At 44.9% G+C, this 23,463-nt stretch overlaps 1 protein-coding gene across 8 annotated transcripts in view; it reads right to left on the reverse strand.

The window, feature by feature from the left end:
- COPS3 (COP9 signalosome subunit 3) overlaps positions 1 to 23,463 on the reverse strand; it is a 36,509-nt gene continuing 13,046 nt past the window's right edge. For 3 of the 8 annotated variants that reach the window (XM_055240909.2, XM_055240911.2, XM_063617788.1), the window contains 8 exons: positions 22,685 to 22,777; positions 19,448 to 19,627; positions 16,310 to 16,450; positions 14,625 to 14,798; positions 8,834 to 8,920; positions 2,093 to 2,206; positions 646 to 726; positions 1 to 317 (listed from right to left, as the gene is read on the reverse strand). In XM_055240909.2, the coding sequence (XP_055096884.1) occupies positions 264 to 317; positions 646 to 726; positions 2,093 to 2,206; positions 8,834 to 8,920; positions 14,625 to 14,798; positions 16,310 to 16,450; positions 19,448 to 19,627; positions 22,685 to 22,777 (924 nt within the window). In that variant the 3' untranslated portion in view covers positions 1 to 263. Of the gene's footprint in view, positions 318 to 645; positions 727 to 2,092; positions 2,207 to 8,833; positions 8,921 to 14,624; positions 14,799 to 16,309; positions 16,451 to 19,447; positions 19,628 to 22,684; positions 22,846 to 23,463 lie in introns of all 8 variants that reach the window. The other 5 variants (XM_063617792.1, XM_063617789.1, XM_063617790.1 and 2 more) reach the window with 5 other exon arrangements.

Genomic DNA, 23,463 nt, shown 5'->3' on the forward strand with positions numbered 1-23,463 from the left:
TTAAAACAAAAAGGTAGATTTAATGCAATAACAATAATCTGAGGATAAATAAATCCACGACAGACTTTAAAGTTTGCAAATCTGTTTCCTTTCTTTGCAGAGAGAATGGTTTTCTGAAAGCACACAGGACTGAAGATGTCAAAACAAAACTTTATTTCTTAGTCTCCAGGTGACACAGGCTTGGTCCTCTCTGCTGCCCTCCAAACACTTGTCACTGGCCAAGATGGTAGTTTCTCTTGTTTAGCTCAGGATGGATGTTAGTTTCAAGAATAACTGGATGGTTTGTTTCCTGAATCATCTTCTTGTGAGCCCATACTCTGTAAAGGTAAAGTGAAGTTATGTATTTATGTCTGCTTTTATCAAGAGTTCCCTGGCAGCCCAATAAGCACACCAGTTACCCTGTCCCTCCCAGAACAAAGGCCCCTGTGAACAAGGACAGGCAATTCCAGGAACCACTCTAAGCATCCCTAAGTGTACTTCCAGGCCATCATTTGAAAATGCTCTCAACTAGTATTTCTCCATGACCGTACTGGCAAGGTTTCCAAGAAATATTTAATAACCTGAAACTTAGTTCCCGTGCCTGATGTGACAACACCCCTCCTTCTCCACCCAGCCTACTTCTTATAATAAGGGAACCCTCATCACCTTTTGTACAAACTGAGGGTTCACTGTGATCTCCTGGTCCATGGCTTTCAGCCGCTCATCCAGCTCAATGCACTTCAGCATCTGCATGACAGGCACATTAGAAGGTGGTCAGCGGCAGGTTTAGGTCAGCTGCATCCTTTCTAACTTACACTGTTCACAAGGGTGCTACAGGTTCACAATCTCTTGATCTGAAACCCCTGGGGCCACATGGGTTTTGGAGCCAGAGTATTTTGGACTCAGAAAGCTAATACATCTATCCTATAATACCCAATATCCCACCCAGCAGGATCTAGGCAAACCTCATAATCAAACACATAGTATCTTTTGCAGTGAAACTGAGTATATTCACACTGAGATAAATGAAGACTAGACACCATTTCAGGTGACACTTTGCCATTAGTTACAAAAAAACATAGTTTTCTGAGATTTAATATTCAGTTCACTTCCCTGCTCAGAGGTAAGAAACACAGACCACCCACAAAACGCCCCCTTCAGCCCCCAGAATCAGGGGCAGCATGCCCTTAGGAGACACAGAGGTGGCTGCTGCAGCTGCAGCCAGGCTGTTGCCTAAAGGGGACTGTCAGGGAGGGCTTTGCTCTTCTCCTCCAGCCACCCCGACTCTGCTTCTCACACAGGGAGAGATGTTTCCTGACCTCCTAACCTGGAACTCCACAGACATTTCAGCAAAAACACAAGGCTCTATGTTGTAAGTGGCAGCTGGGAATAGATAAAGTTGTACTAGGCCCTTTAAGTGTTTTCACAGTTAAGGGAGGTTTTGATGAGCTAGCTGGGATATCTAACCCACCATTTATTTATAGCCACACAGTCTGAGAGAGTTTTGTTTTTTCTGAGACAGAGTCTTCCTCTGTTGCCCAGGCTGGAGTGCAGTGGCGTGATCTCAGCTTACTACAACACCTGCCTCCCAGGTTCTAAGAGATTTTCCTGCCTCAGCCTCCAGAGTAGCTGGGATTACAGGCGTGCACCACCACACACGGCTAATTTTTTATTTTACTTTTTTCAGTAGAGACGGGGTTTTGCCATGTTGGGCAGGCTGGTCTTGAACTCCTGACCTCAGGTGATCCACCCACCTCAGCCTCCCAAAGTGTGGGAGTTATAAGCATGAGCCACCACACCTAGCCTGGAAGAGTTTTAAGCAGCCCATTCTAGGTTTCTTTTGTTGTTGTTGTTGCTTTTCTTGAGACAGAGTCTTGCTCTGTCACCCAAGGTGGAGGGCAGTGGCACAATCTCGGCTCACTGTAACCAGTCTCCAGGGTTCAAGCAACTCTCCTTAAGCAGCCCATTTTGAAATTAACTTTCTAGTAACTAAGATGTTCACAGACTGGGAACTACCTGTACTTAAAACTAAAATTATCCTGGAACATAGGAGCAATTTTCAAATACATCCAACCATCAATTAAAAAAATAAAAACCTGGCATTCATGTTTACCTCCTGATCAATGTTATGAAGCATGGCTGGGTTATTATATTTTTCAGGGTTATCATGGAAACTGACCATACCGTCCTTCTGGTTAATACTTGCAAAAATCTCACCATCTTCTATCTACAGAAAGAAAAAAACAAATCAGGAAAGCAGTTTAGACCTGAATGCTATATGAATAGTCATCCAGTATAATCACAGAAAAGCACGGAAGGCAACATGGATATAAACAAACTTGTATATTTTTAAGCGCCATCTGTTTATCCAAGTATTTATTAAATACCTACTATTTGCTAGGCACCATTATAGATGCTAAGAGGTGTAAAACTGATACGCACAAAATCCCTGCCCTTGCGTTTTTGTTATTGAGGTGAAGTCCACACAACATAATTAACCATTTTATTTAATTTATTTATTTATTTATTTGAGATGGAGTCTCGCTATCCCCCAGGCTGGAGTGCAGTGGTGCGTTCTCGGCTCACTGCAACCTCCGCCTTCAGGGTTCAAGCAATTCTCCTGCCTCAGCCTCCCCGTAACTGGGATTACAGGTGCCCGCCACCACACCAGGCTAATTTTTTTGTTGGTTTTTTTTTTTTTGAGACGGAGTCTTGCTTTATCACCCAGGCTGGAGTGCAGTGGCGAGATCTCAGCTCACTGCAAGCTCCGCCTCCTGGATTCACACCATTCTCCTGCCTCAGCCTCCCAAGTAGCTGGGACTACAGGCGCCCGCCACCACGCCCGGCTAATTTTTTGTATTTTTAGTAGAGATGGGGTTTCGCTGTGTTAGCCAGGATGGTCTCGATCTCCTGACCTCGTGATCCGCCCGCCTCGGCCTCCCAAAGTGCTGGGATTACAGGCGTGAGCCACTGCACCCAGCCTGTTTTTTTTTTTTTTTTTTTTTTTTTTTTTGAGACGGAGTCTCGCTCTGTCGCCCAGGTTGGAGTGCAGTGGCGCAATCTCGGCTCACTGCAAGCTCCGCCTCTCGGGTTCACGCCATTCTCCTGCCTCAGCCTCTCCGAGTAGCTGGGACTACAGGCGCCCGCCACCACGCCCGGCTAATTTTTTTGTGTTTTTAGTAGAGACGGGGTTTCACCGTGGTCTCGATCTCCTGACCTTGTGATCCGCCCGCCTCGGCCTCCCAAAGTGCTGGGATTACAAGCGTGAGCCACCGCGCCCAGCCTAGCCTGTTTTTTTTGAGATGGAGTTTCACTCTTGTTGCCCAGGCTGGAGTGTAATGGCACAATCTTGGCTCACTGCAACCTCCGCCTCCCGAGTTCAAGCAATTCTCCTGCTTCAGCCTCCCGAGTAGCTGGGATTACAGGCATGCGCCACCACGCCCGGCTAATTTTGTATTTTTAGTAGAGACAGGGTTTCTCCATGTTGGTCAGGCTGGTCTCCAACTCCCGACCTCAGGTGATCCACCCGCCTCGGCCTCCCAAAGTGCTGGGATTACAGGCGTGAGACACCGCGTCCAGCCATTTTTTTGTATTTTTAATAAACACGGGGTTTCACCATGTTGGCCAGGCTGGTTTCGAACTCTTAACCTCAAATGATCCACCCGCCTCGGCCTCCCAAAATGCTGGGATTACAGGCATGGGCCACCGCGCCTGGCCTACCTTTTTAAAGTGAGCAATTAATTGGCATTTAATGCATTCTACAATGTTGTGCCACCACCACATTGGTGCCACCACATAGTTCTGGAGCATTTTCGTCACTCCAGAAAGAGGCCCTAGGCCCATTAGCAGTCCCTCCCCATTCCCTCCTTCTCCTCCCAGCCCCTGGAAACCACCAATCTGTTGTTGTCTCTTATGGATTTGCCTTTTCTGGATATATGAATGGAATCATATACTATGTAATCTTTTGTGGTCTGGCTTCCCTTAGCATGATGTGTTTGAGGTGTCCCTGCATTTTTCAACATCAACTGCACAGAAATATAACTTACATTGCCTTTTTTTTTTTTTTTTTTTGAGACAGGGTCTCGCTCTGTTGCCTAGGCTGGAGTGCAGTGGCTTGATCTCTGCTCACTGCAACCTCCACCTCCTGGGTTCAGGGAATTCTCCTGCCTCAGCCTCCTAAGTAGCTGGGACTAGAGGTGTGCACCACCATGCCCAGCTAATTTTTTTTATTTTTAGTAGAGACAATGTTTTGCCATGTTGGCCAGGCTGAGCCACTGTATTTTAAAAAGTAAAGCCTAACACATTTTCATCCCAGTGGAAACTATCTTCTGATTCAAGAAAACTTTACTACCACTGGGGATTCCAAGATAGATTCAAGGTCTATATATTATTTATTTGCATTAGTTACTGGGGAATTATTTGACTGATCCTCAAAGCCAAATCCTGCCCATGAAGTTAAAAAGTGAGATACCAATAAAAGTACAAAACAGGTATTTTATTCCTAACAAGATGTTCCACACGGTGATAATAACTTGTCCATTTGTTAGCAGTGAAACTGCTGGCCTACTCTCTCTAGCTTTGGAAGGGATAGATGCTATTTAGTGAAACAGCAACCAGCCTAATACATATTATACAAAATGCATAGTTCTCTATGTGATCACAGAGAGCTGCCTCTTTAAGCAGATGGAATGTATCTAAGCAAAATTTGGACCTACCTTCACCATAGCAGCACTATTCATAATAAATAAACCAGAACTGGAAACAACCCCAATGTCCAACTATTTATTTTTTACATTATTTGAGACAAGAGTCTTGCACTGTTGCCCAGGCTGGAGTGCAGTGGCGTGATCTCGGCTCACTGCAAGCTCCACCTCCCAGGTTCATGCCATTCTCCTGCCTCAGCCTCCCGAGTAGCTGGGACTACAGGCACCCACCACCACGCCCGGCTAATTTTTTGTACTTTTAGTAGAGACAAGGTTTCACTGTGTTAGCCAGGATGGTCTCAATCTCCTGACCTCATGATCTGCCTGCCTCAGCCTCCCAAAGTGCTGGAATGACAGGTGTGAGCCACCATATCCGGCCTATTTATTTTTTTAGAGACGGAGTTTCACTCTTGTCACCCAAGCTGGAGTGCAATGGTGTGATCTCCAGTCACCGCAACCTCCGCCTCCTGGGTTCGAGCGATTCTCCAGTCTCAGCCTCCCAAGTAGCTGGGATTACAGGCACCCGCCATCACGCCTAGCTAATTTTTTTTGTATTTTTAGTAGAGACGGGGTTTCACCATGTTGGCCAGGCTGCTCTTGAACTCCTGACCTCAGGTGAGCCGCCTGCCTCAGCCTCCCAAAGTGCTGGGATTACAGGCACCACGCCCAGCCTGTCCAACTAATTAAAATGAAAAGGTGTATCAAACACTGGAACATTGTAGCCCTGAAAACGAATGAACTATGGCTACATACAGCATCACGCATGACTCTCACAATGCTGAGCCAAAAAACCAGATTCCCAGAAAGAATGTGCTGTGTGTTTCCTTCTACATCAAGCTCAGAAACAAACAGAACTAAAATAGGATGTTAGAAGTCAGGATGGGAGGCTGGGCACGGTGGCTCACGCCTGTAATCCCAGCACTTTGGGAGGCCAAGGTCAGGAGATCAAGACCATCCTGGCTAACACGGTGAAACCCCATCTCTACTAAAAATACAAAAAATTAGCCGGGAGTAGTGGCGGGTGCCTGTAGTCCCAGCTACTTGGGAGGCTGAGGCAGGCTGAGGAAGGAGAATGGCGTGAACCCAGGAGGTGGAGCTTGCAGTGAGCCGAGATCGCACCACTGCAATCCAAGCCTGGGCAACAGAGCCAGACTCTGTCTCAAAAAAAAAGAAGTCAGGATGGGAACAACCTTTCTAGAGAGGAACAGGGCTGGAAGCAGGCCCAAGGGATATTTTCCAGGTGCTGGTCATAATCTGTTCCTTCTTCTAGGTGTTAGAATTTTTGTGAAAATGTGTTTAGCCATACACTTTAGTGTACTTTTCCAATGTTTACTTTAAAAAAAAAAACAAAACCCTGGTCTCACAGACCTTTCATTCCAGAAGGGTTTCTCAAGCCTGGCAGTCCTGACATTTGGGGGCAGATAATGCTTTGGTGTGTGGGCTGTCCTGGGTACTGTAGAACATTCAGCAGCATCCCTGGCCTGTACCCATTAGATGCCAGTAGCACCCCCATCTGTGAAAACCAAAACTGCTTCCAGACGTTGCCTAATGTCTCCTGGCAGACAAAATCACCCTCAGAGGAGAACCACTGCTCCGGAGCCTGTCAGGGTGTCTGGGCTGGTTAAGCAGGGTTCAAAACTCACACCCACTTTGCCCTCTCAACGTGCTGCTAGCTAGTATGTCCTGTCTGGTGTCATAACCACTCATGTATTTCTTCTCACTCACCACTGAAGGGGGAATTTCTTGGGGAAAGCATCTATAGCTTATTCATTCTGTGTAACCCCTGTGGGGTTACCAAGATGCTCTTAGCAGACACAAGTCATAGAGGTATGGTTTTGTTTGGTGTGTGCCTGTTTTGAACGGTAGGTTGAAGCAAAAAACCCTTTAGAACACTTGTAAATTGAACTATCAAAATGAAATACTCAGCTAGGTGCAGTGGCTGTATCCAGCTGTAATCCCAGCACTTTGGGAGGCCAAGGTGGGAAGGTCACTTGAGGCCAGAAGTCTCAAGTTATGCCTGACCAACATAAAGAGACCCTGCCTCTACAAAAAATTTAAAAATTAGCCAGGTGTGGTGGTACACATCTGTAGTCCCAGCTACTTGGGAGGCTGAGGTGAGAGGATCATTTAAGCCTAGGCAGTCAAGGCTGCAGTGAGCCATGATTACACCACTGCACTCCAGCCTGGGCAACACAGCAAGACCTTGTCTCAATCAATCAATCAATCAATCAATCAAAATACTCCTAATTCTGAAATCATACAGGGGGTCATATGAAGCTTTGCCTGTCCTGAGCTGAGGACACAGGTTTTCAGTGAACTAAAACCAGATCAGAACTATGTACTTATGTAACTGAATAGGCAGGTAGATTACAATATATCAATGTGGTGGGTTATCATATAGTCATTTAAATGATGCTTATCCAAATCAGGAGTGGTTGCCTGGTTGGGGTGGGGCTGAGAGTGGGGAAACGCAACTGGGAGGTTTAAGTGTCAGGGCACTGGTGCTATTTCATTTCCTAAGCTGGGTGCTAAGTCCGTGAGTGTGTGCTCTGGCCTCCTTTATGTCAGTGCTGCTTATTGACCAAAACCCTCAGTGAGGGAAGAGGCTGAGTCAGAATGTCAGTCAATGATGTCACTAAGCACACTGTGTAGTTCAGCAAACATTGTTCAGCAAGGTTTCTTGCTGCAGCAGTTGCTTGATGTACGTACTGGCAAAAGCTGTGATCTCATCACAGATAAGCAGAGAAAGTAGTGCTACCTTATACCTCTTTGTATACCCAAAATATTTTATGAGTGTTATGAGGTTTACAAAAATTCTGATAATGAAAATATGTAGGCCGGGCACGGTGGCTCACACCTGTAATCCCAGCACTTTGGGAGGCCGAGGCGGGCGGATCACAAGGTCAGGAGATCGAGACCATCCTGGCTAACACAGTGAAACCCCGTCTCTACTAAAAATACAAAAAATTAGCCGGGCGAGGTGGCAGGCGCCTGTAGTCCCAGCTACTCGGGAGGCTGAGGCAGGAGAATGGCGTGAACCCCGGGGGGCGGAGCCTGCAGTGAGCCGAGATCGTGCCACTGCACTCCAGCCTGGGCGACAGCGAGACTCTGTCTCAAAAAAAAAAAAAAAAAGAAAATATGTAAATATAGCCGCCTGTAATACCAGCTATTCGGGAGGCTGAGGCAGGAGAATTGTTTGAACCCTGGAGGTGGGGGTTGCAGTGAGCTGAGATCACACCACTGCACTCCAGCCTGGGCAACAGAGCGAGAGTCCACCTCAAAATAAAAGAAAAGAAAATAATAAGGAGTATAGGGCTGGGCGCAGTGGCTCACGTATGTAATCCCAACAATTTGGGAGGCCCAGGAGGGCAGACTGAGCCTAGGAGTTCAAGCCCAGCCTGGGCAACATGGAGAAACCCCATCTCTTCAAAAAAATACAAAAATTAGTCAGGCATGGTGACACATGCCTGTAGTCCCACCTACTTGGGAGGCTGAGGTAGGCGGATTACTTGAACCCAGGGAATTGAGGCTGCAGTGAGCCGAGATTGCACCACTGCACACCAGCCTGGGCAACAAGATGAAGCCATCTCAAAAAAAAAAAAAAAAAAAAAAAAAAAACACAAATAGGACGCAAGCCTGATGTGTATATCATATGAGCACGCCAAAACTAGAAACCATATGGACTATAAGGAAATAGACCAAATTGTCAATAGTGGTAGACTTTGGAGGCTCCCCCTGCTTTTCTCCTTTTTAATATTTTCCACAATGAACATCTGTTACTCTTACAGTAACAAAAATCCAGTAATTAATTTTAAAACAAATGAAAATCCAGGCCAGGCACAGTGGCTCATGCCTATAATCCCAGCACTTTGGGAGGCCAAGGGGGGCAGATCACGTGGTCAGGAGTTCGAGACCAGCCTGACCAACATGGTGAAACCCCATCTCTACTAAAAATACAAAAAATTACCTGGGCATGGTGGCGCATGCCTGTAGTCCCAGCTCTCGGGAGGCTGAGGCAAGAGAATCACTTGAATCCGGGAGGGGGAGGTTGCAGTGAGCCAAGACTGCGCCACTACACTCCAGCCTGGTGACAGAGCGAGACTCCATCTCAAAAAGAAAAAAAAAGAAAAAGAAAAAGAAAATCCACTTACCATGTGCAGAACATATTTTTCTGCCTCCTGAGGTCCAGATAACTGCACACGACTTGCCATATCTTGTAATGATAGAGTTAAAAAGGTCTGAAAGTCAGAAGCAGAATTAGTCACAGGTAGGAACAACCAAGGAAGGACATTTTATTAAATGTGTACAGAGCGACCAGGCGTGGTGGCTCATGTCTGTAATCCCAGCACTTTGGGAGGCTGAGGTGGGCAGATCATGAGGTCAGGAGATTGAGACCATCTTGGCTAACATGGTGAAACCCTGTCTCTACTAAAAATACAAAAAATTAGCTGGCATGGTGGTGCACGCCTGTAGTCCCAGCTACTTTGGAGGCTGAGACATGAGAATCGCTTGAACCCAGGAGGCGGAGGTTGCAGTGAGTGGAGATTGAGCCACTGGACTCCAGCCTGGGTGACAAAGTGAGACTCTGTCTCAAAACAAAAAACAAAAAACAAAAAAACAAAAAAGAATTAGCCAGGCGTGGTGGCACGCGTCTGTAGTCCCAGCTACTTGGGAGGCTGAGGCAAGAGAATCAGAGAACTGCTTGAACCCAGGAGATGGAGGTTGCAGTGAGCTGAGACCACGCCACTGCTCTCCAGTCTGGATGACAGAGCAAGACTCTATCTCAAAAAAAAAAAAAAAAAAAAAAAATGTTTACAGAGCTCTTCCCATTGATGTACAGAATAAATTTGTGTAGATGACTTAAAACTGATGGGCTGGGCGTGGTGGCTCACACCTGTAATCCCAGCACTTTGGGAGGCCAAGGTGGGTGGATCAATTGAGGTCAAGAGTTCCAGACCAGCCTGGCCAATATGACGAAACTCCACCTCTACTAAAAACGCAGAAATGTGCCGGGCATGGTGGCAGGCACCTGTAATCCCAGCTGCTCGGGAGGCTGAGGCAGGATAATCACTTAAAGTTGGGAGGTGGAGGTTGCAGCGAGCCGAGATCGTATGACTGCACTCCAGCCTGGGCAACAGAGTGAGACTCTATCTCAACATACATACATACATACATACATACATAAATGACTGATAGGCCGGGCATGGTGGCTCAATGCCTGTAATCCCAGCACTTTGGGAGGCCCAGGCGGGTGGATCACGAGGTCAGGAGATTGAGACCATCCTGGCTAACATGGTGAAACCCTGTCTCTACTAAAAATCCAAAAAGAAAAAAAAATTAGCTGGGCGTGGTGGTGGGCACCTGTAGTCCCAGCTACTTGGGAGGCTGAGGCAGGAGAATGGCATGAACCCAAGAGGCAGAGCTTGCAGTGAGCCAAGATCGCACAACTGCACTCCAGCCTGGGCAAATGAGCAAGACTCTGTCACAAAAAAAAAAATAAAAAAATAAAAACTGATAAACCCAGTGGTTTGTCATCAATTTCCTTGAGGAGTAATGAAAAAGAATTTTATATATATGTAAACTGAAAAGGAATCCAAGGTATGCACATCATTATGAAGATTTTCATCTTTTGAATTTTGTAGTATAAATGTATAATTATTAAATATAGTTGAAAAAATAACATTCATCATTCAAAATTCAAAGTTAACATTTAAAATTTTTTTTTTTTTTTTTTTTTTTTTTTTTTTTGAGACAGAGTCTTGCTCTGTCCCCCAGGCTGGAGTGCAGTGGCATGACCTCGGCTCACTGCAAGCTCCGCCTCCCGGGTTCACGCCATTCTCCTGCCTCAGCCTCCCGAGTAGCTGGGACTACAGGCGCCTGCCACCGCGCCCGGCTAATTTTTTGTATCTTTTTAGTAGAGACGGGGTTTCACCGTGTTAGCCAGGATGGTCTCGATCTCCTGACCTCGTGATCTGCCCGCCTCAGCCTCCCAAGGTGCTGGGATTACAGGCTTGAGCCACCGCACCCGGCCAAAGTTAACATTTTTAAACAAATGGGGGAGTTAAATAAAAGAGGCTACACACTTGTGATACATGAGGGAAACCAGTGTTTACCACTGCTCTCTTGGGATCTGACGAAAATGGCCCCTTTCAGAAACACATTAAAAGAGCTCTATTCTTAATGGCAGCTGGCAATATTTACAACAATGGCATTTTCAGAGCTGGGCATATTAAAACTCTCATCTTGAAAATTCCTTTTTTTTTTTTTTTTTGAGATGGAGTCTTGCTCTGTTGCCCAGGCTAGAGTGCAGAGGCGCAATCATAGTTCATAGCAGCTCAAGGGAACCTCCTGTTTCAGCCTCCTGAGTAGCTGAGACTACAGGTGTGCACCACTGTGCCCAGCTAATTTTATTTTTTTTATTTTTTGTAGAGGTGGGATCTTACTTAGTTGCCCAGACTGGTTTCAAGCTCCTGGTTTCAAGCTATCCTCCTGCCTCAGCTCCCCAAAGTGCTGGAAGTACAGGGGGTAAGCCACTGTGCCTGGCCATAAATTCTTGATGAGCCAATAGTTTTAAAACCTACATATACTTTAGTTCAGAGAACAGTACCCAAGAAATTGAAATTACTGCTATCTTTAAGAAGTACACAAGTAGTTTAATACAAACGAAGACTCAAAAGTCAACATTCTAGCCTGGCCAACACAGTGGGATCCCATCTCTACAAAAAATGTAAAAGTAGGCCAGGCGCAGTGGCTCATGCCTGTAATCTTAGCACTTTGGGAGGCCAAAGTGGGCGGATCACTTAAAGTCAGGAGTTTGAGACCAGCCTGGCCAACATGGCGAAACCCCATGTCTACTAAAAATACAAAAATTAGCCAGGTGTGGTGGTGTGCACCTGTAGTCCCAGCTACTCAGGAGGTTGAGGCAGGAGAATCGCTTGAACCCAGGAGGCAGAGGCTGCAGTGAGCAAAGATTGCACCACTGCACTCCAGCCTGGACAACAGAGTGAGACTCAGTCTCACATAAAAAAAAAAAAAAAAAAAAGAAAAAGAAAAAATACCAAACAAACAAAAAAGCAGGGTCAAGAATAGCACGTAGAGTATGACCCCAATTACATATAACTGGGAGAGTCTATGCATACACATAGAAAAGAAACAGAGAAGAGGAACCTAGGAAAACATCTACTAGGCCGGGCGCGGTGGCTCACGCTTGTAATCCCAGCACTTTGGGAGGCCGAGGCGGGCGGATCACGAGGTCAGGAGATCGAGACCATCCTGGCTAACACGGTGAAACCCCGTCTCTATTGAAAATACAAAAAATTAGCCGGGTGTGGTGGCGGGCACCTGTAGTCCCAGCTACTTGGGAGGCTGAGGCAGGAGAATGGCGTGAACCTGGGAGGCGGAGCTTGCAGTGAGCCAAGATCGTGACACTGCACTTCAGCCTGGGTGACAGAGCAAGACTCCGTCTCAAAAAAATAAAAAAAGAAAAAAACATCTACTAAAATGTTAACACAAAGTAATATTTCAATGGGAGAAGTGGCAGATTTAACCCATCCCTAGCTGCCTTCCATCCCAGCCATGCCATCACCTACTGATACAGTCTACCTATTGAGACTTCTTTGGATTTTCTAGTAAGAAAAACTTGGCTGGAAAAATCCTTTGATGTTTCCCCCTTCTTTTCATTTTAGCACTGGGACATCATGCCAAAAATGGAGCAGCCACTATCACAGATGTAACCTTCTGACTAGCTATGTCCTTTAAAGACACGGTTCCTGCCCACCATACCTTATGGTAGCCCTCCCCAGGTCCCTCTGGCAGGCAGTGCTTGTGAGCTCAGTGTACCACAGTCCACCACTTTGTGTCAACACACGAAAGACCCAGGACCTTGATGACTTTGTGAGTCACTGCCCCAGCCCTGGAAAGACCATTTCAAGTTGAGACTCTTCCTGTTTGATCAAAAAAAAAATTTTTTTTTTTTTGAGATGGAGTCTCGCTTTGTCGCCCAGACTGGAGTGCAGTGGCGCAATCTCGGCTCACAGCAACCTCTATCTCCTGGGTTCAAATGATTCTCCTGCCTCAGCCTTCCAAGTAGCTGGGATTACAGGTATGTGCCACCACGCCCAACTAATTTTTGAAACCGTTATTTAATTTTCACTTGTTATTTTGCAATTTAACACCTTTTGTAACATGTACTATCTTTTATGTTTGTTAGCATTTGGGTTCTTTTATCTAAACCTCAATTACTAGTCACAAACAGAGTGCAGCTGTTTTTTAATGGCTACCTCTTGATGGCGAAAGACAGAAATTTACTTAGAATGGTTCTGTTGGCACTTGGGCCAAAAAGAAAATTTTATGGAGAGAATTAGGCTGCTTGTTATTTAAGTCTCTTAGATCCTGGTCTTTTAAACCTGTAGGTCAAGCTGGTTTTTCTGGCTCACAAGTTACACTAGTTTTGATTTTTGAGTTGATTTCTCTTTCACGTTCTTCATTTTTCTCATAAAAGTTAACTTTTTACAAATTCACTACTGATTTCCTTCTATTCTAGAAGCTATGGCTAGTCTTTCTAGAGTATTTGGAAGGATTCTTTTTCTTGCCCACTGACCCTCTCCTCACCTTCCTTCCTCTTCTCCTTAGGATCCTTTATCCTTGTATGAGGTCTGCCCACCTCAACAGCCACCCCGACCCACCTCTCTTCTCTAGCTTCTCCATTGGGCTAGGGGAAGTCACCTCTCCCCTAAGTCCTCACATAGCCAAATCCATCAGCCTTTTCCATTGCTGGGTAGCCTAGCAACAAACAGCTACTCTATTCTGGTTCCTTGGCTCGTCCCCAACCATCCATCACCATGGCTGACACAAGCCAAAGGATGTGCACAGGAACAGATGCACTGTGTTCTCAGCAGCTGTGAACTATGCATCTCTGGCCAGACTTCCCAAGAGAAAAAAGCAATCCTATATTTGTTGAGCTACAGGATTTGTGTAACTTGCAGCCTATACCTTCCTAAAACACAAAAGATTTCATTTTTCATTATTTTTCTGTACTGTTTGAACGTTTGATTTTAAGCATATTTTCTATAGTCAAAACCCAGCAGGTTATTTTCATCTTGAAAATAAAAATTATAGAATTGGCTTACATCCTAGAAGAAAATAAAAATTGTATAATTGGCTTACATCCTAGAAGTCAATTGCACAAAGTTTGTACAACCCTGGCCTAAATGGTAATGTCCCAGTAGTACTATGTTCACATAAGATGTTCTCATTGGCTGGGTGCGGTGGTTCATGTCTGTAATCCCAGCACTTTGGGAGGCCAAGGCAGGTGGATCACATGAGGACAGGGGTTCGAGACCGCCTGGCCAACAAAGCGAAACCTTGTCTCTACAAAAAATACAAAAAATTAGCTGGGCGTGGTGGCTCACACCTGTGGTCCCAGCTGCTTGGGAGGCTGAGGTGGGTAGATCACTTGAGCTCAGGAGGCAGAGGGTGCAATGAGCTGAGATCATGCCACTGCACTCCAGCCTGGGCAACAGAGCAAGGCACTGTGTCAAGAGAAAAAAAAAAAAAAAGATGTTCTAATAGAGATCAGCACAGACAGACAGGTTGCAAGGCTGGTGACAATGCACCGAGGTCTGCATCATTAGCATCCCTCATCTGCCCTGCTGGAGCTGCTGACCTCTCTGAGGCTGCCTTTCACTGCCTCCCAATGTAGCCTTGTCTCCTACCTTTCTTCCTCTTCACCTGCTCCAAATACCCTGCTCTAGCCCTGAAAAGACCAAAGGTATAAATCAAATTCTTTCTAAGAAGCCAATCACAAGAGAGTTCTCTCTCAGCACAGAATTCCTGCCATGCTTTATCCCTGTACCTGCTTCCTCAGCTCTGAAAAAGGAGAGAAAGGGAAACACGGCTCCCAGGGGGTCAGGAGCTGCCCTGTGAAGGTGGCGCTTTCCTCACCTTTGTTAGCCTCTGAATATTCTTCTTATAAAGAGATGACAAGCATTGCTTCACCAGCCCCATGTTGTTATCGCGAGTGAAGGTTTCACTGTGCTTATTCACCAGGTTTCGGAGTTCTGAGGGGTTGTTGGTTGAATACACTTGTGCTAACTCGTGGTATGCATTGCTAAGAGGCTAAAGATGCAAAGGAAGGAAAAAATTAAGATTAAAACTTCAGAAGAGGCCAGGCATGGGGGCTCACGCCTGTAATCTCAACATTTTGGGAGGCCGAGGTGGACAAATCACCTGAGGTCAGGGGTTAAAGACCAGCCTGACCAACATGAAGAAACCCCGTCTCTACTAAAAATACAAAATTAACCGGGAGTGGTAGCACATGCCTGTAATCCCAGCTACTTGGGAGGCTGAGGCAAGAGAATCGCTTGAACCCGGGAGGTGGAGGTTGCGGTGAGCCAAGATCATGCCAGTGCACTCCAGCCTGGGCAACAAAGCAAAACTCCGTCTCAAAAAACAAACAAACAAACAAAACAAACAAACTTCAGAAGACTCAAATGTGTATAGGAAGCAAAAACACACTTACATACTATTTTTTAAGCAAGTATATCCCATATTGTCAGGTAACAACATACTGTTACCCTACAAATTATAATTTACCCAAAGCAAATGCCTGGTCTTTAAGACCAGGGATAGAAAGTCACTATGGAGTAATTCATTTTCCACAAAATTTTGTAGTACAGACCAAGTAATAACACAGCAGGTGAAAACCCACTGAATTTAGTGAAGGCACACGTCTTCATCGTGGTTCTGTTTTTCTACTGATAAATCATATAGAGAAGAATCAAAATATTCATCATTCCCAACTCTCCCTCTCTCTTTCTCACACCTCACCAGATGCAATGGGACAATCTGCTACTTCTGCTAGCAAGAAGGAAGACAGGGCCAGGCATGGTGACTCATGCCTGTAATCCCAGCACTTTGGGAGGCCGAGGCAGGTGGATCACGAGGTCAGGAGATCGAGACAATCCTGGCTAACACAGTGAAACCACATCTCCACTAAAAATACAAAAAATTAGCTGGGCATGGTGGCACACGCCTGTAGTCCCAGCTACTCGAGAGGCTAAGGCAGGAGAATCGCTTGAACCCGGGAGGCAGAGGTTGCAGTGAGCTGAGATCACGCCACTGCATTCCAGCCTCGGCGACAGAGCGAGACTCTGCCTCAGAATAAATAAATAAATAAATAAATAAATAAATTAAATAAAATAAAAAGAAATATAACAAAACAAAATAAAGGCCAGGCTCAGTGGCACACACCTGTAATCCCAGCACTCTGGGAGGCAGAGGCAGAAGGACTGCTTGAGGCCTGCTTGAGGCCAGGAGTTCAAGACCAACCTGGCCAACATAGCGAGACTCTGTCTCTGGGGAAAAAAAAAAAAATCAACTGTTATAGGAGCTTAAACACCTATAGCTGTAAGTATCTAGAGCACAAGTTTGAAAATGGGTTCCTGAGAAATATTCCATCCCAATTAGCTAACGAGAATGTGTAGGAGACATTCAATAAATGTCTGCTCACCTGAAGCTGTTAGGAGAGCGAAATCATTATAAAACCAAGTTACAGAACTGTATCATTGCGATTTCTTTATATACTCAACATGCTCACGTAAGAAATCAGTTTTATGTAAAAAACTTACCTTAATGAATCTACCCACAATTTGAGATGTATATTTTGGTAGCTGTTGTACTTTGCCAAGTAATATCAAAGACACTAAAATATACTTTTTATATGATTCCAACATGATATGACTGACCGCCATGGCAGGAGTAGTTATAGCCTAGGCAAGAGAAGAATGCTTACTGTAAAGAGAACATACCACAGTAGCAAACAGCAACCAACCACATCTATCACATTAATTATACGTCAATAATACTTTTTAAATGTCCCATTATTTTTATAACAGCCTTATTGAGATAGAATTCATTTTATTTTTATTTATGCATTTTTGAGAGACAGGGTCTCACTCTCTGTCATCTAGGCTGGAGCACAGTGATGTAATTATGGCTCACTGTACCCTCAAACTCCTTGGGTTCAAGCAATCTTCCTGCCTCAGCCTGCTGAGTACCTGGGACTATAGGCGTGGGCCACCATGCTTGACTAATTTTAAAATTTTTTGTAGAGGCCAGGTGCGGTGGCTCACGCCTGTAATCCCAGCACTTTGGGAGGCCGAGGCGGGCGGATCACAAGGTCAGGAGATTGAGACCATCCTGGCTAACACAGTGAAACCCCGTCTCTACTAAAAATACAAAAAAATTAGCTGGGTGTGGTGGTGGGTGCCTGTAGTCCCAGCTACTCGGGAGGCTGAGGCAGAAGAATGGCGTGAACCAGGGAGGCGGAGCTTGCAGTGAGCCGGGATCACGCCACTGCACTCCAGCCTGGGCAACAAAGCAAGACTCTGTCTCAAAAAAAAAAAAAAAAATTTTTTTTGTAGAGATGGAGTCTCACTATGTTTATGTTGCTCACTATGTTGTTCAGTCTTGAACTGTTGAGCTCAAGCAATCCTCCCACTTCAGCATCCCAAAGTGCTGGGATTACTGGCATGAGCCACCATGCCTGGCCACTTTCTTGCCTTTTTATTTTTAAGGAGTCTTGCTCTGTCACCAAGGCTGGAGTGCAATGGTGCGATCTTGGCTCACTGCAACCTCCATCTCCTGGTTCAAGATTCTCCTGGCTGGGCGTGGTGGCTCACGCCTGTAATCCCAGCAATTTGGGAGGCCAAGGCGGGCAGATCAAGAGGTCAGGAGATCAAGACCATCCTGGCTAACATGGTGAAACGCCATCTCTACTAAAAATACAAAAAATTAGCCGGGCGTGGTGGTGGGTGCCTGTAGTCCCAGCTAGTCGGGAGGCTGAGGCAGGAGAATGGCGTGAACCTGGGAGGCGGAGCTTGCAGTGAGCCGAGATCGTGCCACTGCACTCCAGCCTGGGCGACAGAGCAAGACTCCATCTCAAAAAAAAAAAAAAAAAAAAAAAAAAAAAAAAAAGAGATTCTCCTGCCTCAGTCTCCCGAGTAGCTGGGATTACAGGCGCCTGCTGCCAGGCCCAGCTAATTTTTGCATTTTTATTAGAGACATTTTCACCATGTTGGCCAGGCTGGTCTTGAATTCCTGACCTCAAGCGATTTGCCTGCCTCGGCCTCCCAACGTGCTGGGATTACAGGTGTGAGCCACCTCGCCCAGTCTCTTGCCTTTTCTTTTTTTTTTTTTGAGATGGAGTTTTGCTCTTGTTGCCCAAGCTGGAGTGCAATGGCGCGATCTCGGCTCACTGCAACCTCTGCCTCCTGGGTTCAAGCAATTCTCCTGCCTCAGCCTCCTGAGCAGCTCAGCTAGGATTATAGGCATGCACCACCATGCCCAGCTATTTTGTATTTTTAGTAGAGATGGGGTTTCTCCACGTTGGTCAGGCTGGTCTCGAACTCCCGACCTCAGGTGATCCGCCAGCCTCAGCCTCCCAAAGTGCTGGGATTACAGGTGTGAGCCACCGCACTCGGCCGCCTCTTACCTTTTTAACACCCACATCATCTTGATATTTCAAGATCAAGTTTGCTCATGAGTTATTATATTTGGCTACAGCAATGATAATGCATCCAGTGGCTATGAAGTGCATTTTTATAATTTTCTGAATGCGTAGTCTTAAAGAGAAGTCACCTTGAAGATTTAACCTGACTAGACGCGTGCTTTAATGACACCATCTCTGCCTACCAGCACCTTATGGTGGCCCTCCTCAGGTCCCCTCAACAGGGCACATCAACCACTCATTGTGGTATGGTTCAGAGCCACGGATGTGTATACGTGTGTGTGTATTATGTATTAGAATTCCAACTAAACTGAGCTCTCTGAAGGTTTTAAATATCCTTTATTACTTAATACATGCTATGAACTAAATAGGAACTTACGAACATCTAATTTACCTTAAGACAAGTAGTTTATCAATAATATTGTGTATCTCTTTTTCTTTTTTTTTTTTTTTTGAGACGGAGTCTCGCTCTGTCGCCCAGGCTGGAGTGCAGTGGCGCAATCTCGGCTCACTGCAAGCTCCGCCTCCCGGGTTCACGCCATTCTCCTGCCTCAGCCTCTCCTAGCAGCTGGGACTACAGGCGCCCGCCACCACGCCCGGCTAATTTTTTTGTATTTTTAGTAGAGACGGGGTTTCACCGTGGTCTCAATCTCCTGACCTCGTGATCCGCCCGCCTCGGCCTCCCAAAGTGCTGGGATTACAAGCGTGAGCCACCGCGCCCGGCCATGTGTATCTCTTTTTCAGAGTCTGAGTAAACCTCCAGAATATTCTACCAAATTGTGTACTGTGTTTCATTACACAGACAAAGGGTGGGAGGGACTTTTACTGTGTACTCTTTTATACCCTTTAAATTTTGAATCAAGAGAATGTTTCACTGATTAAATAAAACTTAACAAAATACCACACATGGTTTTAGAATAAGACATACCCAAGATCACTCAGTTCAATCTCTTCCTTATATGCAAAGGAAGCTATAAAGGTCAAGAGATGTCATAACTTATTCCAAATCAGATAAGGTATAAGTGCAAGCCGAGATTGGAACCCCCCGACAAGCGCTCTTCTATGCACTGGCACTGCTCCTCAACTTAGGGATCAGGTTACCACCATTTACATGATCACAGAGAAGGAGTCTCTGAAAGGACCACCACCTGAAACGGAGGCCCTGGGATCAGTCCACTCTAGCCACAAACCTATGGGAGCACTTTTTGGATCACACAAGTTCAGAAGAACCTCAGCTAATTTTTAGAGAGAAGATTACCTGTTCATAAAAGTAGAGAGCTCTTTCAAAGTTCTTCAGCCCAGTATAGATCATCCCTCCATAATAATAGTAACATAAAAAGTGCTTTGCATCATAGGCTCCATTCTCTTTACAGATATCCATCATATCCACGTCAAGATATGGAAGGGCAGGCTTAAAGCATTTTGCTAGCAAACAAAGCTGTGAACAAATTGATATTAAATCATCACTTTAATTTTACTTAGGTAATAGCAGAAGGAGAAAATTCATAGATTCCAGAAATTTCCAAATAATGTAATTGTGTTTTATATTTTATTGACTAAAATTATCTAAATGTCAACACATTTCATGTATCTGCTATCTGAAATGCTTAGGACCACAAGTGTTTCAAATTTTGGAATATTTGCAGAATACATACCAGTTAAGCATCCCTAATCTGAAAACTTGAAATCCAGTTGCTCCAATGAGCACTTTGAGTGCCAAGTTGGCATTCTAAAGATTTCAGATTTTGGAGCATTTTGGGTTTCAAATTTTTGGATTGGGTTTCAAATTTTCGGATTAGGAATACTCAACCTGTACTCCATTTTCTTAGCCATTCAGAAGAAAACAGCATTACTTTTTTTTTTTTTTTTGAAACGGAGTCTCACTCTGTCACACAGGCTGGAGTGCAGTGGCGTGATCTCAGCTCACTACAACCTCCGCCCGCCTCCTGGGTTCAAGTGATTCCCCTGCATTAGCCTCCCGAGTAGCTGGGATTACAGGTGTGCACCACCACACCCAGCTAATTTTTATATTTTTAGTAGAGACAGGGTTTCACCACATTGGCCAGGCTGGTCTCGAACTCCTGACCTCAAGTGATCCGTCCACCTTGGCCTCCGAATGTGCTGGGATTACAGGCATGAGTCACCTCACCTGAGGGAGCATTTCTTTATAAAAAGCTAAACAGCTATAAGGCCAAGCATGCTATAGATGATTGAGAATAGAGAACTCTACAGACAAGACTCACTTATCCCTTAACCTATCCCTACCCATCTGATTAGAGGGAAAAAGAGTGTGTCCTCTTTCTCTTTACTGAACTAGTGGAATGGAAAGAGACCAGCATGGTGTGATAAAAGTAGAAGTGGTTCCTTTAATTAATCCTATAGGTAAATATAGGGAATTGTGCAACTCAAGAAAGCAAGCCCTTAGAACAGTTATCTAGCTAATGGAGACCCAGTGTAGACATGCATACACCAGTGAAAAGGACTGTCTTTTGCTATAAAAGGACATTAGCTGTTTGGACAGTGTACTATATAGCAAAAGAAAACCGTGGACCATGGATTGCATTACATTGCTTTGTCTCTTTAGTGTCCCTTAATCTGAAGTTATTTCATTCACTGAGCTATACACTTTAGTATTTTACTGTCTGTATGTTGTACCTCAATCACAATTTTTTTAAAACATTAAAAAGCACATCTTCATATGAAACTAGAACATTTTTTGAAATAATCCACATACCATGTTATTCTTGAACAATGTAAATATCCCATGCAGACTTCTAAAACCTGCATACTCAAACCTGTATTCTAAAATATGCATACTCATATTATAGAATACTCCGTACCTGTAGAGTACCACTACAGAATCATCTCCAAGATATGTTAAATACAAAAAGCAAGCTACATAAGAGTATGCATAGATTATTAAAATTTGTGTAAGAAATGAGAAAATATTCATATTTGCTTTTATGTCCATAAAAAGTCTTTGGAAGGATACATGAGAATTAACTAACATAGTTTCCTTTGGAGAGAAGAAATAGATGGCTAGCAAACAGAATGGGAAGGAGACTTCATTATATACCTGCCCTTTTGCCTTCTGGACTTCGAACATCGCAAAATAAGATAAATAAATGAGGCCAGTCATGGTGGTTCACACCTGTAATCCCAGCACTTTGGGAGGCTGAGGTGGGTGGATCACTTGAAGTTGGGAGTTCAAGACCAGCCTGGCCAAAATGGTGAAACCCCATCTCCACTAAAAATACAAAAATTAGCCGGGTGTAGTGGTACACGTCCGTAATCCCAGCTACTCAGGAGGCTGAGGCAGGAGAATTGCTTGAACCTGGGAGGCGGAGCTTGCAGTGAGCCTAGATCATGCCACTGCACTCCGGCCTGGGCAACAGAGCAAAACTCCGTTTCAAAAAAAAAAAAAGAAAAAGATAAATGAATAACATTTTAAGGTGTAAGAAGTTAGGTGTTAAGTCTCAGGTTCCACAATTTTTTTTAGTAGAGACGGGGTTTCTCCATGTTGGTCAGGCTGGTCTGGAACTCCAGACCTCAGGTGATCCACCCGCCTCAGCCTCCCAAAGTGTTGGGATTATAGGCGTGAGCCACTGCACCTGGCAGGCTCCACAATTTTAAAACAATGATTCGGGATTTTAAAAAAAGTTACAGGCCGGGAGCGGTGGCTCACACCTGTAATCCCAGCACTTTGGGAGGCCGAGGCGAGTGGATCACGAGGTCAGGAGATCGAGACCATTATGGCTAACACAGTAAAACCCCGTCTCTACTAAAAATACAAAAAAATTAGCCAGGCGTGATAGCCGGTGCCTGTAGTCCCAGCTACTCGGGAGGCTGAGGCAGGAGAATGGTGTGAACCCGGGAGGCGGAGCTTGCAGTGAGCTGAGATCGCGTCAGCCTGGGCGACAGAGCAAGACTCCATCTCAAAAAAAAAAAAAAAAAGTTACAACTAGCGCCGGGTGTGGTGGCTCACACCTGTAATCCCAGCACTTTGGGAGGCTGAGGTGGGTGGATCATGAGGTCAGGAGTTCAACGCCAGCCTGGCCAACATGGTGAAACCCTGTTCTACTAAAAATACAAAAATTAGCTAGGCTTGGTGGTGGGTGCCTGTAGTTTCAGCTACGCGAGAGGCTGAGGCAGGAGAATTGCTTGAACCCAGGAGGCAGAGGTTGCAGTGAGCTGAGATTGTGCCACTGCACTCCAGCATGGGCGACAAAGCGAGACTGTCTCAAAAAAAAAAAAAAAAAAAAAAGTTACAACTATTAATTACCCTATCTGTTCGACAAGCTTACCAGTTGAGCCCCATCCTAGCGTTTGCATCCAGCACCCACCTGAATGTAATAGATGTACCGACATATTCCAACTTCCATAACACACCACAATATCTGCCAACTTGCCTTCGTTTATCAAACCCAATGTTGAGCAAGCCCATAAACAACCTACACCTCTGACTTGCTGTGAATCACACACTTTGGTTGCTTACCTGGCAGAGATCAGCATGTATTGAGGTCAGCTGGTTTGTATTCATCTGCATCTTGTCTATGGCTTGCTTAAGGATGCCAATTCCTCGCAGGGGCTGTCAGAAATGACATCTCTTTCAGATAAGTTCTCAAAGATGGCAGCACATTGGATCTTATGTTGTCACTTACAAATAAAAAATAACACTAATTGATAGGTTCCTTTAAATAGCAATATGAGGTTTCCATACTGTTTCAGGAAATTTCTGTCCCATTTAAGTCAGAAAACTTTTCTTAAGCTGTTTCTTGGAATTTTTAGATAACTCAGCACCATTTTTTAAATCATAAAAAGCTTTTATTTTTACAATGAAGATCAATAATCAAAAACAGTATTACTTTCTCAACAGTTCATTATATTAACATCTAAACAAATGAAAACTTTCCAAATCACTTATTATACAAGAGACAACAGCCTATACTTAGGAAAATTACTTGTGGCTAAGGGTGTTGGCATTTTCCCATAAGGCAGTTTATGCCTTACTTGGTAGTAAATTACTACCAAAACTAACACCATAGATTTCAAAAGGACTGTTTCCTGCCCTGATTATAAATAACAAGACCAAGTGTCAAGTGAGGCATAATCAGTTTTTGGAAGACTAAAACATAGTCTCTTCCAAAATTGCTGGGCATGGTGGCTCACACCTGTAATCCCAGCATTTTGGGAGGCCAAGGTGGGTGGATCACGAGGTCAGGAGATCGAGACCATCCTGGCCAACATGGCAAAACCCCGTCTCTACTAAAAATA

Source organism: Symphalangus syndactylus, chromosome 14 (assembly GCF_028878055.3).
Source record: "Symphalangus syndactylus isolate Jambi chromosome 14, NHGRI_mSymSyn1-v2.1_pri, whole genome shotgun sequence".
Taxonomy (NCBI): domain Eukaryota; kingdom Metazoa; phylum Chordata; class Mammalia; order Primates; family Hylobatidae; genus Symphalangus; species Symphalangus syndactylus.